The following is a 16,820-nucleotide window of genomic DNA, read 5'->3' on the forward strand; positions in this document are numbered from 1 at the left end:
TCAGAGAACTATTCCCTTGATAGTTATGGAGAACCGAGAAATAGCTGTCATTTGAAATTTATTAACCAGAAGAAACATTTCTGTAGAAACTACCCCACCTGTCTGTAAGCCATAAACACTGTATACTCAAATCATTTCATACATTACGTAAAAAAGTTAAAATATGGTATGAGCCTTTCAGAAAAATTTGAGTCATTACCACAATCTACTTGAATATTTTAAAAAATTCTCAACATCAGGAATCTTGGATGGCACTTTTCAAACTTAATTTGCTATAGCAGAGGTATAAGAGGATGAACTAAGTTACGAAATGTTATCTTCAGAACAATGTTTTACTTTTCCATTGTGACTATAAAAGTAATGGAATAATACTGGAAGTATCATGATCCTTTCCTTTTATGTATTTATATAATTCCATTAAAACCACAACCAGGCAGTTATTTTGCGTAAAAATACATTCGGCCTGATGTTCCATATTTGTCTAGGTACTGTACTTCAAACCCCGCGAGCGCCTTTGTCCATTGTTCTCCACGTTATGCAATCCTTCCAAATTTAATTTTTCGAGAACCTATAACCTATCACAAATTATTTTTAAAGAAGATTTTATATATTCAAATTAATGTTAACCTTTCTTATATAACGTAAGTTCTTCAGGCAGCCAATTTAGACCAAACCAGATGATTGTAATGGCCTCGAACCAGATGACGACCTTGTACAAAACAGACCACTAAAGTATAAGCTACTTATGATCTGCGAGAACGTATCGGTTGTTAAATTGTACATAATTACCGGTTTTCAAGACTAAGAATGGTGAGGTGTGTCTGAACTTCGTTCAAGGTACCAATTTGGTATTTGCCTGGAGCGAGAGAAAAAACATAACAGCAAATTAGCAACAAGATGGCTGCACTAATTCGAACGGTGTTCGACGCTCATTCCTTTGAAAGGGTGAGGTCCATGGCAATGGGAATTACCGCTATGGATCACATCTGTGCATTGTGACCATGATACCAGCCCACGCATATCATAGGAAATGATTCAACTAATTCTAAAGAACTGAAGAGATGTTGCTAATTACTTGCTAAGTCCTCGTGCATAGAGCAGGTTTGTGATCCAAGGCGAAGGAACGGGTCTCACCTTGACGGACATCGCCGCACACACACACGTAAAGGCCACCACATTTCCCGAATAGAAAGCTTCTACAAGGCCACTCACATACGGCTTATTACTGCCACCAGTTACAGCCAGAGGTCCTTGATACAGGAGTGGCCTTTGGAAAAATAAAGTAGTTCACTACAGCCAAAGAAGCGGAAATTTAAATCCGCCGGATTACAAACATATCCGTAATCTAAATATTAAGGAAGTAGGAAAATTATTTATTTTAATGGAGAACAGACCTTGTAGCAAAAACCTCTTAGTTGAAAGATGAACAACAGTTTATAAATACATCATTCACTTCGAAATATTTACCATGTGGTATAGTAATTATGTCTGAAAGGTTCCTAAGAAACCTAAACTAGATTATTCCTTCCTTTCCCATGTTTTTCTACCGGTTTCAGCTGGTGATGTATTGATGTGCATTACATTCCGTAAGATAAGATGGATCAAAACATTGCCATAACTATATATGAAAATGGTGGAGGTCGAGTAATGAATTAAGATTCAAATTTCGTTTCGCGGGATATCACTACTCTCAATCCAATAAGTTATAGCCTGAAGTTAAAGAAAACTTATCCCACTTTAATGTTGGTTGATTATTTAAAGAATTTTGATTTTATCTGGTGAATATAATGTAGATATTCTAATTTAAAACTGCCAGCGGTATCAGTTTTGCCGATTTCGTTTCAATCTGCTATATCTGGGTATAATAGGTCTTCCTCTTTCTGTTAAATGATTGTTGGTAATCTGCGGCAATTATGGCAGATATCAGATTAATTTGGTATATATGAAAGGCTAGGACGTGTGTTCTGTATTTGAAATATCATACCGACGTAATATTGATCTACAGTAGGTGCAGGAAATACAGGGGATATCAGAAAGTGATCCTGGTTAGGGGCTGAACAATTCAACATTGCTTATCCAGTCTAGTTTTAGAGCTCTGCGACCTGGTGGTCTGAACATTCTAATGCAAACTGTGTGTTATAGACGAACCTTTCTACTTCCAGTAGTTAATCCCATTACTAGCGGTGCGATACCCGAGTGATCTTGTCTCCAGTTTCTCATCGATGTGGACACGGTTCAAATCCCAACCAATGCGCGTAGATTTTAAAAAATAAAAATGCTTCCATGTGGTTCGTATTCCACGTAAAACTGGAGGTCCACTGACTATGATCACAATATGAACTGTCGATAAAAAGTGTAAAAAAAATCTTGCTTGCCCTTAATTTAATCTCCTCCCTTTCATGTAAATTTGAAACAATTAGTACTCCTCTCTAGGTTTTCTCTTTAAGTCTGACTTATTCTTGAATGAGATAAGCATTACTGGATACTGGCGAATGTTCAAGAAGCATTCAATAGAATAAGTATTTCTCCCTTCTGTTCCTACTGCTATTAAGTTCCAGTTAGTTTCTAATTCCATCCTCTGACTTTCCTGCAACATAATGTAAGACTAACGGAATTACCTACGAATAACTTTAACCATGCATTTCCTAAGAAAAGCCTTACGTTTGAATAAATAAAATATCCCCTTACTCGTAAGTAGAAATGACGGTTGCATTCGCTGATTTTTATTCCTGGGGCCCTACGGACGTCAGAAACAACTCCATTCATTGGGAGAGTTTATAAACATTATTCGAGAAGTAACATAGTAAATTAAAATCCCGGTTGATTTTATCACATCAATGATCACAACTAAGATAATTCTTATCCATTCTAGTGTAAACATATGTATGTGACGTCTATTTTTGCTTGACAAAAAACCTATCGGGTTTAAAACAACGTCACCACTCGATGTCATAGCGGACTGGCGGGCAATCAACAGCTCTTGCGGCGCGTCGAGAGCATTTCATTGGCGAAGTTAAACGCTAACAATAGAACGCGTTATGAGTGGTTACCTACATTTCATATGAAACGTGTCTTTTAGGCACAGACAGTCTCCTTGAAACTGTTCTTGCTGTCACTTATAGTTAAGAAGTTTACAGAATCAGATAGAATCTAGGTCGCAAGTTATTTACCAAGTTCTGCGTCACTAAAGACTAGTGGCTGGGGCGTAGTCCACCTTCACAAAAAGCACCCAGAGAAACACTCAGACTGCCTGCAATTGCCCACATGTGTATCCTGAAGGTCATATATCCTACGACTTGATTTCAGAGATGCTGTAAATGAATTCATCAAGTACTGACCTATCTTAGTCGAAAGTAACAGACAGAAACTTTTGATATCGTAATTAGTTCACGACGACTTTGTTCTTCCTTAATACTATTTTAAACAATGAAATTATGTAGCTTATTCAAAGTCAAACTTTCCGATGGCGATAAGTATTTAACTGTTAGAATAAATGTGGGATAATTTTTAATAGAATCTCCGTAATCCATTTTTCATATCGGCGATAAAGTCGCTGTGCATTTATATAATAGAATGAGTAGGATGAAAGTTATAACTTTCAAAATTAAGAATATAAAGAAGCGTACCAATTTAAATAGTGCACAAATCCAACAAATGCCTGATAGATATTATGCTAAGGAACATTACATAGCCCGTAATATCCCTTGCACCGTTTTCTTTTCAATTCGCTTTATATCGTTTGATAACCAATACCTGATTTTATAACATCTTGAAAATATCTCGATTTAAGTTAGGCAAAAAACTTTTTAGTATACTTTGCCACATTTAAATAGGAGTAGAATGATTTATACAATTATGATGAAGGGATTTACAAATATCACACGTTTCCCAATACTTATTGCAAAGACTTTGGAAATAAAAATCAAACTAAACATTACTCTTCCAGGCATTTCAATCAATCTTGGAAGGAAATCCATCCGTAAGACAACGTTAACTGAAAATGCCTAGAATCATGTGAAGTATTGTTTAGAGAAATGAACTAGCTGCTAAGATACAATACAAATTAGTCTACAAGAAACGACTTGTAGCTGCTAAATTGTATACAGAAGCGTTTTTCACTGATACTGCTCAGGTGCCGACAAGATAATGGTGCGGCGCGCTCCTGGGCATACGCTTCCGCCACGGAGGAAGTCCGCAGTTCAGCTGGACTGAAGACTGCGAATCTCACCATCTACACCAGCTGGAGTTAACAGAAGGTTCATTGTAGTTTTTCTACGAACAAAGCAGTATCCCTCTTTGGCAGTACCATACATGCTCTATACCACGTTCTCCAGGAACTTTGAACTAGAGCTGGGTAATATGCAAGGGTGGGCGGTAATTTTTCGATTGGAAGGCGGCATATTTTCCGAACTTAATCCTTTGTTTCCTGTTTAGACAAAGTGCTTTCTTGAATTAATTCTAGTAGAATTTCGCAGATAATAGTGTTCTGTAGACCAGGATCGTCACTTTTACGTTAATAGGCTTCTGATACTCTGCAAAAACCACCACAGGCCCCTACTTATAAATAAGTTCTTTACAATTGACTCTTGTTACTCAATAATACTAAATAATGGAATTTTCTTGAAAATAACATTATTGAAGTTCAACACCAACTTGAGATAGACACATTTTCGAAGGGGAATGGGAAGGAATAATCAATTTTGGCTATCATTAGAAAGAAAACTGTTATAAGTACTGTTTGCTTTGCAAACCAGGGGCTGCCTAGCCGATGGAGCAAAGGTGTGTTCGGTTTACTTAGCAGGACGTGGGTTCGATTCCCCGCCAGGAAATAGAAATATTTAAAAAGCAAGATTTTTCACTTCTGGAGTGGCAAATTTCCCTGAGGCTCAGTCATCCTACACCAAAAGTGAGTAATAGGTTATTTTATATGGGCTAACCACTCTATCTCACTTAGTGTCGACGGTACGAATAAGCCTTTACCTTCAACACCTCCAAGGTCCTTCATGGCCTTTATGGAGATAGCTTTGGTTCGCAAACCGAATAAAACTAAATCTCCGTGACCTAATTCCATTCCGCGACAGTTGAAGAAAAATAATGAGGCTAGGTAAGCTAACAATGAAGTGTTTTAAGAAAGTAACCGAGGAAACACAATGAAGCGCGTCAAAGATTATTTTTGTAGCTTAATCGGATTTCTTTGTTAATAAACATAGTCTTAAGCCTCCTTCAATAATTTCAATCTAAGATAACAGAAGAGTTAATTTTTTATGTTATTTGTTTCTGCTCACATGATTATATCGAAATAGAAAGAATTAAACTTCGTCGCTTATAAATTGTTTTAAATACAATGGGCGTAAGCGTTTCCATGAATGTAGCATTAAAACAGTACCAAACAGGCTACAACCAATTCATTCACAATACTTCTCCATTTTAAACAAATTCAGGCACACACGCCACAGATAGACTGGTGATCACGAGCCTCTAAATTCGTTTCAGAATAGAACAATGAGGAATCTTATCCTCTATTAGGAAGAGAACCAAATGCTCTTCAGCAAATGGGCCTCCACCATGGAAGTCAAAATTTATTAAACACTCGTAATAATGCCACAGAGATTTTCCACAAGCTGTGTCTAAAATGAGTGTCATAATAATTTCGTGTGGCTATTTCTAGCCGAGTGCAGCCCTTGTAAGGCAGACCCTCCGATGAGGGTGGGCGATGAGTGTCATAATGTTATTACAGAAGAAAATGAATGTCTAGTAGGGAACGATTCCTGTGAGAACTAATCATCTAGAAAATAACGTTCCACCTTTCTAATGAGCGAGTTGGCCGTGTAGTTAGGATCACGTAGTTGTGAGCTTGCGTTCGGGAGATGATGGGTTCGAATCCTACCTTCAGAAGCCCTGAAGATGGTTTTCCGCGGTTTCCCATTTTCACACCAGGCAAACGCTGGAGCTGTACCTTAACTGAGCCCACGGCCGCTACCTTCCCAATCCTAGCTCATTCCCATTCTTTCGTCACCAAACAACTTCAATGAGTCAGAGCGACGTTGAAAACACTAACAAAAACATGCCTTTTTATCCAGTATTCTCTGCGCAGTTATCCTACGTGTTGCAGTTTCAACTGAATGGTCCTGCACCCTCAACACCGGCCTATAAGTTTCCGCATATTGAAGAACGAAACACCTTTCGTCATTTAGTAAACTGGTCATCCATCATGTGGTGAGAAGTGAAGTGTCTCCGGGCTTACATAACTCAAGAAGGAATGCCCACTGCTCTCGGCCGGACCTAGGCCTACATTCAGAACCAGGTAATCTCACCAACAACTTTCGCTCTTTAATTGGCCAAGTATAAATAACTTGAGGGAACGACCATGAACAACTAGCGTTCACAGCTACACCCGTCATGTGAAACAGAAGGTCCCGTTGTCTTCCAGACCAACGACACTTCAGTAACGTGAATGCTATTTTAGTGATTACATAATCAACTGTTTGCGGTCCCCATGTCCATCTTGGATTGAACATCTACTTATCACGACTCCACCTTCCCAACTTGTTCAACAAGTGTCATTTCAACTGCCTGGCCTCTAGGAGCGAGCTCCATTTGTTGGCACGTTTCCAGGATCGCTCTAGATGACAAGAGTTCGGTTGCATAATCATCAATATATTTTATTGTCTTCACTGATTCTTCAGGTGCTACAGGAAATAAAGACACTGATCAAGCACGTACGTGATAAATGCGAAATTCAAATAAGAGGGAAATGTAATAGATCCTCCTTACTAAAAAAATAAATTAGTATCTTCGCCCCGAGTTGGTGCAGCTGTTCAGGCACACTCCCAAATGGAGGGGAACTGCATGTGCCATTTTAATCACATACCGGCCCTTTTTCTCATTCTTAAATTTCTGGCAGTACCGGGAATCTAAACCGGTTACGCTACAGAAGTGGAGATCCCGGTTAGTGATTCTGATAGAGTATTGCGAAATTAGAAGTCACACTCATGATTGGTGGAGTAGTCCAAAAATGTGACATTTTTATGCCAGGCCAATGCTGGGGCTATACCTTAATGAAGACTAGGCCGCTTACCTTCCCAATCCTTCCGTCGCCAAAATCCTTCGATGTGTTAGTACGACGTTAAACCAGTGGCAAATGAGAATAAAATATATTTTTAAAATTTATAGTAAGGTCTAACAGACTACTATTGGCCTATTTATTGAACAACTAGCTTACCAGGATGAAATTCTATAATATTAACTACTTTTTAAAGGTTTTCGGAGACTCCGAGGTGGCGAAATTTAGTCCCGCATAAAATTAGTCTTGAATGCCATAAAATCTACCGACACGAGGCTGACATATTTGAACACCTTCATGTATCACCGGACTGAGCCAGGATCGAACCTGCCAAATTAGGGAATTAACTTCTGCAGCGGATACTTCCCTTATTTTATTTAAGTTCAATAAATAATATATTAAAGTTTCGAATTAAAAACCTATTGCAGTTTAAATTTGCAACAGAGAAACTTCTTGGACAGAAATCTTAGCTGAAAACATTATTCATCAGTGAGATTGTGATCGTGATTTTTGTTTTATAGGGTTTAACATCCATGTCATCGAAATGTGCTTCGTCTGAAGCATGAATTTGTCATGAAGCAACTGCCAAGGTAAAATTTTCCATCTCAAGCAAAAGAGTTCGCGAGGGAACCTGTTGCACAAAGAGAGCAGTCAAGTGGGTAACCTGTTTGATTCTCGTGCACCAAGCATGGCGGAGCAGTGCACAACTTGATCTTTGTTCTTCACGTTTCGATAAAAAGCAGATACATTCTTTGGCTCGACAAGAAACCCAACTGTTAATATCTAGTTACACAATATCATTTTATTTCTTATTTTCCCCGAAGATTTCAGACATTGTTTATGGATCAAAACTGATTTTTAAGAACCGACAAAAAAAGTGTGTGAAAACTTTAACTGCCACTTTACACTGAATGGAGTACGTTTGTCAAGCATTAGAAATTGGTGGACCCAAACGCGATAAGTGTTATAAAATTCACAAGCCATCGCGAACCCCGGACTGACTCCGTCCGAAACTTAAGTTTGTCGTAAACTATCACTGAATGAGTTAAATTTCACTTTACCTCAATGCTGTAGCTCTTCTTTATGGCGAACATCTCACGGTTCTTCTGGGCGGCTGCTACTGCCATCATCGTGGGGGCTGGTCGAGGGATATAACTGTGGCTAAGAACACCGAACGCTGCAAACTCCAGCCTGTAGATAATCTGCACTAAATCCCCGATAGTACACAGACAACTAACTGTTGATAGAAACAAGTGGACGTTCTAGTGCACGACTCTGACTCCAAAAGTCGTATCACACACCACTTGCTTACTGAGCTGGCTAGCAACGTAGGCACCCTGCTGACAGAACACCAGCTCTTAAATACACTCCTGGATGAGCTATCCCCACTCTCTCACACTTGTTCCTTTTACGTTCGTGATTATGAAATTTTACCGAAAACTTTTCTACCGCGGCAGCGCTGTGAGGCTGACTTTTCCCGCCGGTCGCACGTCACCGCGAACACGCCCACCTCGGCGCTCGCCATTGGCTCTTTCTGCGGGGCGCCCCCTCTCCAAAGCCAATCGCTGGCTGACCTTAGAGAACGCCACTTGCTTATGTCCCAGGAAACGAGTGCACAAGAAAAAAGAAAATATTCATATGTCAATGTAAAAAGGAAAGAAACTTTGCTCGGATTTCCCATTCTCTGAGTCTCTCTTACTCAGTGCTTCCCCTCTTCCTCTCCGCGTCCATCGATCGTAACATACTTGAGGCTCTCTCTCTCTCACTCGCGAAGAACCTTGACAGAAAAATCAACGTTATTTGAAACTACGCTATTATTCACGGAACTGCCTGATTATGCTCTGAAAGTCATATGAATTGTCTTAAAATGATAACAAGTGATGAATTATACGCGCAATTTTCTGGAACTCTGACTAGTTCAGTAAATTGACAGGGCATTCCAATAAATGATTCACAGCCAACTACGCTCATAAACTGGTCGACTGGAAGAAATAAACTATAACATCAAGAAATAAATTGAAAGGTTTACTTCCAGTCAGAACATGATCAATCGCACAATTTAGGATTAATAATAATAATAATAATAATAATAATAATAATAATAATAATAATAATAATAATAATAATACCGAGAGAGTTGGCCGTACGGTTAGGGTCGTGCAGCTGTGAGCTTGCCCTTTCCTATCTCATCGTCGCCATAAGACCTATGTGTGTCGGTGCGACGAAAATCAAATTGTAATAATAATAATAATAGTCTAATAATCCTACCGAGGAAGTGGCCGTGTGGCTTGGGGCACGTAGCTATCAGCATGCATTCGGGAGATAGTGGGTTCGAACCCCACTGTCGGCAGCCTGAAGATGGTTTTCCGTGGTTTCCCATTTTCATGGCAGGCAAACGCTGGGGTTGTACCTTAACTAAGGTTACAGTCGATTCCTTTCCACTCCGAGGCCTTTCCTATCCCATCGTCACCATAGCCTATCGATGCGACGTAAGGCAAATTCAATAATAATAATAATAATAATAATAATAATAATAATAATAATAATAATAATCCTATGTAATCTCTCTTCAAGCGTTATCAGTTACTTTGAAAAAGAGTCTCAGGAACTTTTACAGACACGGATCCCTCACAACTAAGCACACGTTAAAACCAACTGACTGAGCTTGAATTTGATCGTTTCTAAAATCATGCATATAACTTATAACCTACTTTAATATTGCTTTTACTGTTATCACAATGTTGTCGTCGTCGCCATAAGACTTATCTGTGTCGGTGCGACGTAAAGCAACTAGCAAAAAAAAAAAAAAAAAAATGTTGTCTAGTTTAAACACCGGGCGAGTTGGCCGTGCGGTTAGGGGTGTGCAGCTGTGAGCTCGCGTCCGGGAGATAGTGGGTTCGAATTCCACTGTCGGCAGCCCTGAAGATGGTTTTCCGTGGTTTCCCATTTTCGCACCAGGCAAATGCTGGGGCTGTACCTTAATTAAGGCCACGGCCGCTTCCTTCCAACTCCTAGACCTTTCCTATCCCATCGTCGCCGTAAGACCTATCTGTGCCGGTGCGACGTAAAGTGATGTATCACTATTGTTTGTATCTATGGTGGTTAATGAAGTTGGTGATGAAGAGAAAGTTTATTGAGACAAATACAACAAACCCCTTGTCACAGAAGAACTAACTATAGGCCTAGATGGATAAAATCCAGAATCGAATCCATGGCCTTGACCCGAAGGCCAATACGTTGATCATTCAGCCAAGGAGCCGGACAATTCTACACAATTATTATTATTATTATTATTATTATTATTATTATTATTATTATTATTATTATTATTATTATTATTATTATTAGGCCTAAATACAATTGTTTTTCAAATCATATCAAATAAAAATAAAGTATACGTATATCCGGCTCTTTGGCAGAGTGATCAGCGAACTGGTCTTCGGTTTTGAGGGCTCCGGGTTCGAATCGCGGCCAGGTCGGGCATTTTAATAGCGTGGAGTTAATATGACTTTCGAAATGGCATGTCACGTCTGTGTCTGTGTGATTCGGGTTCCACGTTTGTCTAAAACTGGAGATCAGAGATTTTGATTCTGGAGGGGGGTTCAGATAGATTGATGAGTTGGCTGATTTGAGAGGCAGTAGACTCGGTCAGGACAGGCAAGCAATAAGGTTGAGCATGTCGTCACGCTGACCGTGTGCTACTCCAATATCTGCCTACCATCGGGATGGGCAGTAGTCATCTTTGTAGATCCAGGCACAAATGGGCTGTTCCGTCACAGGTATATTCATGTACCTACTTTTAGGTTTTTTACATATTTAGGGGACAATTCAGACTCCCTAAATTGTGACACAGATATGGGAGGGTAGATTTCTAAACGAGACTTTAAAAGAACTCATGAAAGTTGCGATAATCATATCGACGTACATATACCGTTTGAATATAGGAATGGACATTCAGAAGATTTGCTATATACCCATTTAACCGGATTTACTGTCCGCCTCCGTAGCGTAACGGTTAGTGTGATTAGCTGCCGTCCTCGGGGGCCTGGGTTCGATTCCCGGTACTGCCAGAAATTTAAGAATGTCAGGAGGGCTGGTATGTGGTTGAAATGGTACATGCAGCTCACCTCCAATGGGGGTGTGCCTGCAAAGAGCTGCACCACCTCGGGATGAGGACACGAGTTTACTTTACTTTACCGGATTTACTGCCTGCTCCCTGGCGGACGGTACGAGAAATATCTCATTAATATCAACAGTTTTCCTGATACACAGTTAAATATGGAAACACATTCGTCCGGGTGTAGCTGTGGCACGTGACATTCTAATATGACTCAATTTACTGTGCTCATTGCTCATATTCGCACGTACGTATCACTCATTCTTTCCGCGTGCGAATTTCCTCAGTATATCTTAAAGTAAATAATAATGATCGATTGAAAATGTTTCATGCATTACCTGATTAGGCCTAGTTCTTGTTCGAATTGCCGATCTTACTAAAATAGTTACCCAGTCGTTGGCTTGTTGTTCCTAGATAGTGGCTCGATCCTGACTCAGAATGGAAACATTAAGGGTGGTTAAATGTGACAGGCCGGGCTGAGGAGCTCAGATGGTAAACCGGTGGCATTCTGAGCTCAAGTTCGTGGGTTCTATCCCGCGTCCGACCGGTGGTATTTCAGCGAGCTCAATTACCCCAGCCTCGTGTCAGTAGACTTACTGGCATATAAAAGAACTCATGCGAGACAAAATTCCGGCACCTCGCTGTCTCTGAAAACCCTAAAATTTGTTACTGAGACGTAAAACCAATAACATCAATTCAAAATGAAATTCGACCATTCCGAGTGATTGATTTCCATCACGTTGAAGAACTGCTGCAGTGTAATTATTTCTCCGTCATACTAACAACCGAAAATCCGTCACAATCCGTCATAATTTTTTAACACAAAAGGCCTCCCTTCACCCGGTAATGAAAAAGATATTTCAACATTTTTACTTACCGATATCGAGTAAAATTGTAATTTATCCACATTATCACCACCAACATCATCATCATCATCATCATCATCATCTGCCTCTAGTTCTGCAGTTGATTTGGTCTACTTTGCGGTGCGCTGCAATCGTATCATTTGGGTGAGAACATTTTCTGGTAAGGTAAAATCGTAACAGCATTCTTTCACACGCTTATGACCGGCACAGACGGTAAGGATTGAATTCACAATGCTAGTTTTAGTTGTTCCCCATTTTCGCGCCAGGCAAATGCTGGGGCTGTAACTTAATTAAGGTGGGAAAATGGAAAACCACAGAAAACCATCTGCAGGGCTGCCGATAACGAGGCTTGAATGCAAGGTAACAGCTACATTGCCCGAAACGTGCAGCCAATTCGATCAGATTATTATTATTTCAGGTACTATAATATATAATGTAACTTCCATCTGAAACACTAATGTACAATTTACTTGATATGAAACTGAGAATATGAAAAAACATCTTCAGTAAAAAGCAATAGAGTTGCTCGAAGTTACTACCTTCCGAATGCAAGCTTTCAGCTAATTGACAGGAGGTCCGGTTATGTGGTTTAAAAGGTACCAAGGCACCTCACCTCCACTGGGGGTACGCCTGAAAAGAGCTGCTCGACTTCGGTACCGGGCCTCGAACTTGCATGTTCGACGTCATTGAGGAAGAATTTTTGTTAGGAACGGAACTAAGATTCTACTTTATTATTGTTTCTGAGGGTATGCACCTGTCATTGTCCAAATATGATACATCTAACAAACGAATTGAAGGTAAATTATAATTATTTTAATTGTATATGTTTTAAAGATCGGTAAATGCCGAGTATATTGGCCTGGGGTCAATTCCAGCCTCCGCCACATGTTTTATAGTGCACATTCTGAAAGCGTGTAACAAGGTGCACACAGCCTCAGGTGACACAGCTGAGAACAAAAGTGAGCTAAATCTTAGTCTCGAACAACCTTGAATTGGTTTTCTATGATTTCTTCATTTCAAAACTAGACGAAGGCCAGAATGATAGCCTACCTTATATACAACCCACAAACCTTTTCTTCCAAATTCGTTAACAGAGACAGCACAACCTCAAAACAGTAATTGGGTTGACTCAGCATTCATGTTTGAAAGTTGTTTTTTTTTAGTTGGCTTTACGTCGCACCGGTACAGATAGGTCTTATGGCAACGATGGGATGGGAAAGGCCTAGGAATGGGAAGGTCAAGCTCACAGCTGCGTGCCCCTAACCGCACGGCCAACTCGCCCGGTAAGTTTGGAAGTAACAGATATGACAGTAGTGATAATAATTATCTGGTACAAAAAGATGGGAACAATAGCAGGAGGGTACATGAAGGTCACTTTACGAGTATGAACCGGCTTTGGTCGTGGGGACATGTGAGGCGAATGTAGGGCTGGTTACCTAGTAAAATAATGGATTCGGGCATGCCGGAAAAGAGAAGCAGACGAAGGCGAAAATTAAAAGAAGTCCAGCTCATTCGCAGAACGGTCAGCATAGTTACTTTCGGTTCAGAGGGTACCAGGTTCGATTCCCGTTCGGGCCAGGGGGTCTGGCTGCGTTTGGTTAATACCCCTAGCTGAAGGGCTAATACACATCTTCATTTACACGCAATACATTTCACTACAAACCAACACAAAAATATGAAACTGTGAATACATTTCTCCACATGAGGTTGGCGTCAGAAAAGGCATCCGACCGTAAAACTAGGCTTAATCCACATCAGTGCCGACCCAAGATAATTGGGAGAAAATATAGAAAACGAGACCACAGAGCTAGTTACAAATAGCGGATTGTGGAGGCATTTAGTTCATTCACAATGGTTTACTGATTGAACGTTGAAAGGCATAACTGTATTACGGAGACACATACATGAGGGAGCGGAAGAGATAAGGCTCGTCAAAAGAAAAACCACAATTAGTGGAGTTTTAAGGAGAGCAGCAAAATGCCCGAGACAGGAACAAGGAGGAAAAGGCTGGTTCACGTTCCTTCCGCAAACCACAGAGCACTACTGTGCGCTGGAGCTGGCTTCTTACGTAAGTTGCAGGGCCACCACAGAGTTCCAGCACCTGCTGTATGCGTCAGCACTCCGTGGCCTGCCTCATTTGTTGACCAGACCGACAGTAGCGGTACTGTCGAGAGGACTAAGGCAAAACAAAATTTGTTGGAACAAGGTGGGAGCGAGGCCGGAGTGTAGCGCTGTGGAACACGCTCCGTTTCGTTCGAAACACTAGTGCGATACAGAGCTGTCCGCAAGACTTCTCGCCAGGAGAGTGTACAGTTTGAAGTTCAGTTAACCTAATGGTACATGGCTCGCAGAAAACACGTACGTAATTGGCTCCAAATGTGACGTTCATTGCGCCTGTTGTTCAAGGGTTCAAAAGTGACGATTCTTCGTAGGTCATTATTTATTATTTGCTAATCGGCCAACTAAAGTTTCATTGTACATTTTGGCGTTTATTCATTTTTCGTTTGATCCCACTGGTTTTCATTAGCTCGCTGTGTCTTTCAGGGCGTTCGTCCAACTATTTTACACGAGGAAAATCTTGGAAAGTCCCAAAAGTCATGATTCTTGTTCTGAAAAGTTCTAGTTTGTGCGCGTCTTCTGGCCGTAAGCAGTTTTCTTCGACGTCGTTCTTGACGTTAATGTACCAGGGAACTTTCTTTTTTCGTTATGAGTCAATATTTTTAAAATACACTTTGTCCATCGAGAGTCGACCATCCGCCGTAGGTGCCCGTAGAAACAAGCTCTTAGAGTAGTTTACCTGTCTGGATTTCCTTATGTAGATCTCGTTTTTGTAGGTTGGGTCAAGTTTGTTCTGGAGGTCATTATATCATAATATGTTAAATTCAGTTATGAGCTGTTTGTGGCATTTACAAATTTGAAATTTGCAGTACCGTAATGGAAGTTCAGGAAAACATGTTGAAAACACCTGGAATCCGTAAGAACTCATAAAAAGCCAGTGTTTCACGAGAGGTACAGTTCTCACCGAAGCAGTTGTGTAAAGAAGTTCTGAATAGAAAGGAATAGATTGTATATGCAAATCTAAGCTTGTAAACGTCATATTTGATTAGCTTCTAGAAGTGAGGAGTGCAAACAGGTAGTGAACAAGTGTTTGCTGTTTGATAAAGTTATGTACTATCTGCGCACTTTTTAGTGATAGATTTACACTCTAGTGCTGAATGGGTCGACTTCGGTTATCTTCGAGATTCGTATTGGCAACCTATGAAGCACAAACTAAAGAATCGCTTATCATCGCTGTGCGACATCTGGCGTACACTTTACGTACTAGTACTGTTGTTCTTTACACAGCAAAGCCAAACTATAGAATTCATGCTAGGAACACGTTTCGCATCGGGAATATTATATAGTATTATATATTGTGTGTGTGACACAGTTGTTGGCGTTAAGATAATAAATGTTTAAAAAAATTCATATCGATCGATCATATTATCGATTCAATTCAGATTTCATTTCCATTCAGTTGGCAGTATTTACCGGAACCGGCAGTGCTCCCGTCTTACTCCTCAAAAGAGTACAAAATCTATCACTAAAAAGTGCGCGTACAGTATATTATCTGCTGCGAGGATGAGAGGCATACTCTACCTTTTGTAAGATGAAAATACGTTGAAACAATGTCAGCTTCAACCAGTTTGGCTTCTTCGCTGAAACGTCAGAGTTGAGGTCTTCGGTTCATATGGTCCCAGGTTCGAATGCCGAGGGGTCGGGGATTTTTTTCGCATCTGATTTAGGCCTATTCTTCTGTCTCGGCGACTGGGTATTTGTGTTTGTCCCAACGCACAACACTACCGACCATCACAGGAACATGAAATAGTTTTTTCTTACACGTTGCTTTACGTCGCACCAACACAGATAGGTCTTATGGCAACGATCGGAGAGGAAAGGCCTAGGAGTGGCCGTAGCCTTAATTAGGGGACAGTTCAAGAATTTGCCTGGTGTGAAAATGGGAAAATACGCAAAACCATCTTCAGGGCTACCGAGAGTGGGGTACAAACTCACTATCTCCCGATTGCAAAGCTCAAATCTGCGCGACACGCAATAGTGAATAGAAACCTATACATAGGGTTGGCATCAGACAGGGAATCCGACTCCATCTGTGTGACGAAGTTCGCATCCGTGACCCCACCAGGATGTGAGAAAAACGGTAGAATAATAATAATAATAATAATAATAATAATAATAATAATAATAATAATAATAATAATATCAGATTCAATCCCAAGTTGAGACTTCTTGTATTGGGTAGAATAAGACCAGGACATTTTTATGGACCTGTTGCAATGATTTGTTAATGTTCTTTGGAGAAACCTGTGTTAGAGAACAATATTTGTTATTGTGCCCATTCACGGAAGAATCTTATCTTCCTTTCTATTTAAAAAAGTAGTGAAGGCACTCATTTGTCAAATTCGTTCTTGTATGTGCATAGAAAAATGTTAATTGAGGTAGATTTGGAAAGCTGTTAAGGGGCAGAATCTCTTCAAATTTTGTATTTCAGCCAAAACAGACGTAACTTCTGGAGTCAACTACAGCATGTGCGTGTGTTCTACGAGCCGTATGCCATGAGCTGTGCCGCGATGAATGGCTCAGATGGTAGAGTGCTAGCTTTCAGAGTCCAACTTAATAGGTTCAGGAACGCGGGTTGTTGTTGTTTTTTTTTTTTTTTTTTTTTTTGGTCACACAGATTGAAAGTGTATTTTTATACAACGATATTTTCAACCAG

At 40.2% G+C, this 16,820-nt stretch overlaps 1 protein-coding gene across 3 annotated transcripts in view; it reads right to left on the reverse strand.

Moving 5' to 3' along the window:
- The window catches only part of ple (tyrosine hydroxylase ple), a 39,522-nt gene extending 31,111 nt beyond the window's left edge, over positions 1-8,411 (reverse strand). For all 3 annotated transcript variants that reach the window (XM_067156390.2, XM_067156383.2, XM_067156376.2), the window contains exon 1: positions 8,125-8,411. In XM_067156390.2, the coding sequence (XP_067012491.2) occupies positions 8,125-8,193 (69 nt within the window). In that variant the 5' untranslated portion in view covers positions 8,194-8,411. The remainder of the gene's footprint in view (positions 1-8,124) is intronic.
- Positions 8,412-16,820: the final 8,409 nt, after the last annotated feature.

The sequence above is a fragment of the Anabrus simplex genome, chromosome 1 (assembly GCF_040414725.1).
Source record: "Anabrus simplex isolate iqAnaSimp1 chromosome 1, ASM4041472v1, whole genome shotgun sequence".
NCBI classification, from domain to species: Eukaryota; Metazoa; Arthropoda; class Insecta; order Orthoptera; family Tettigoniidae; genus Anabrus; species Anabrus simplex.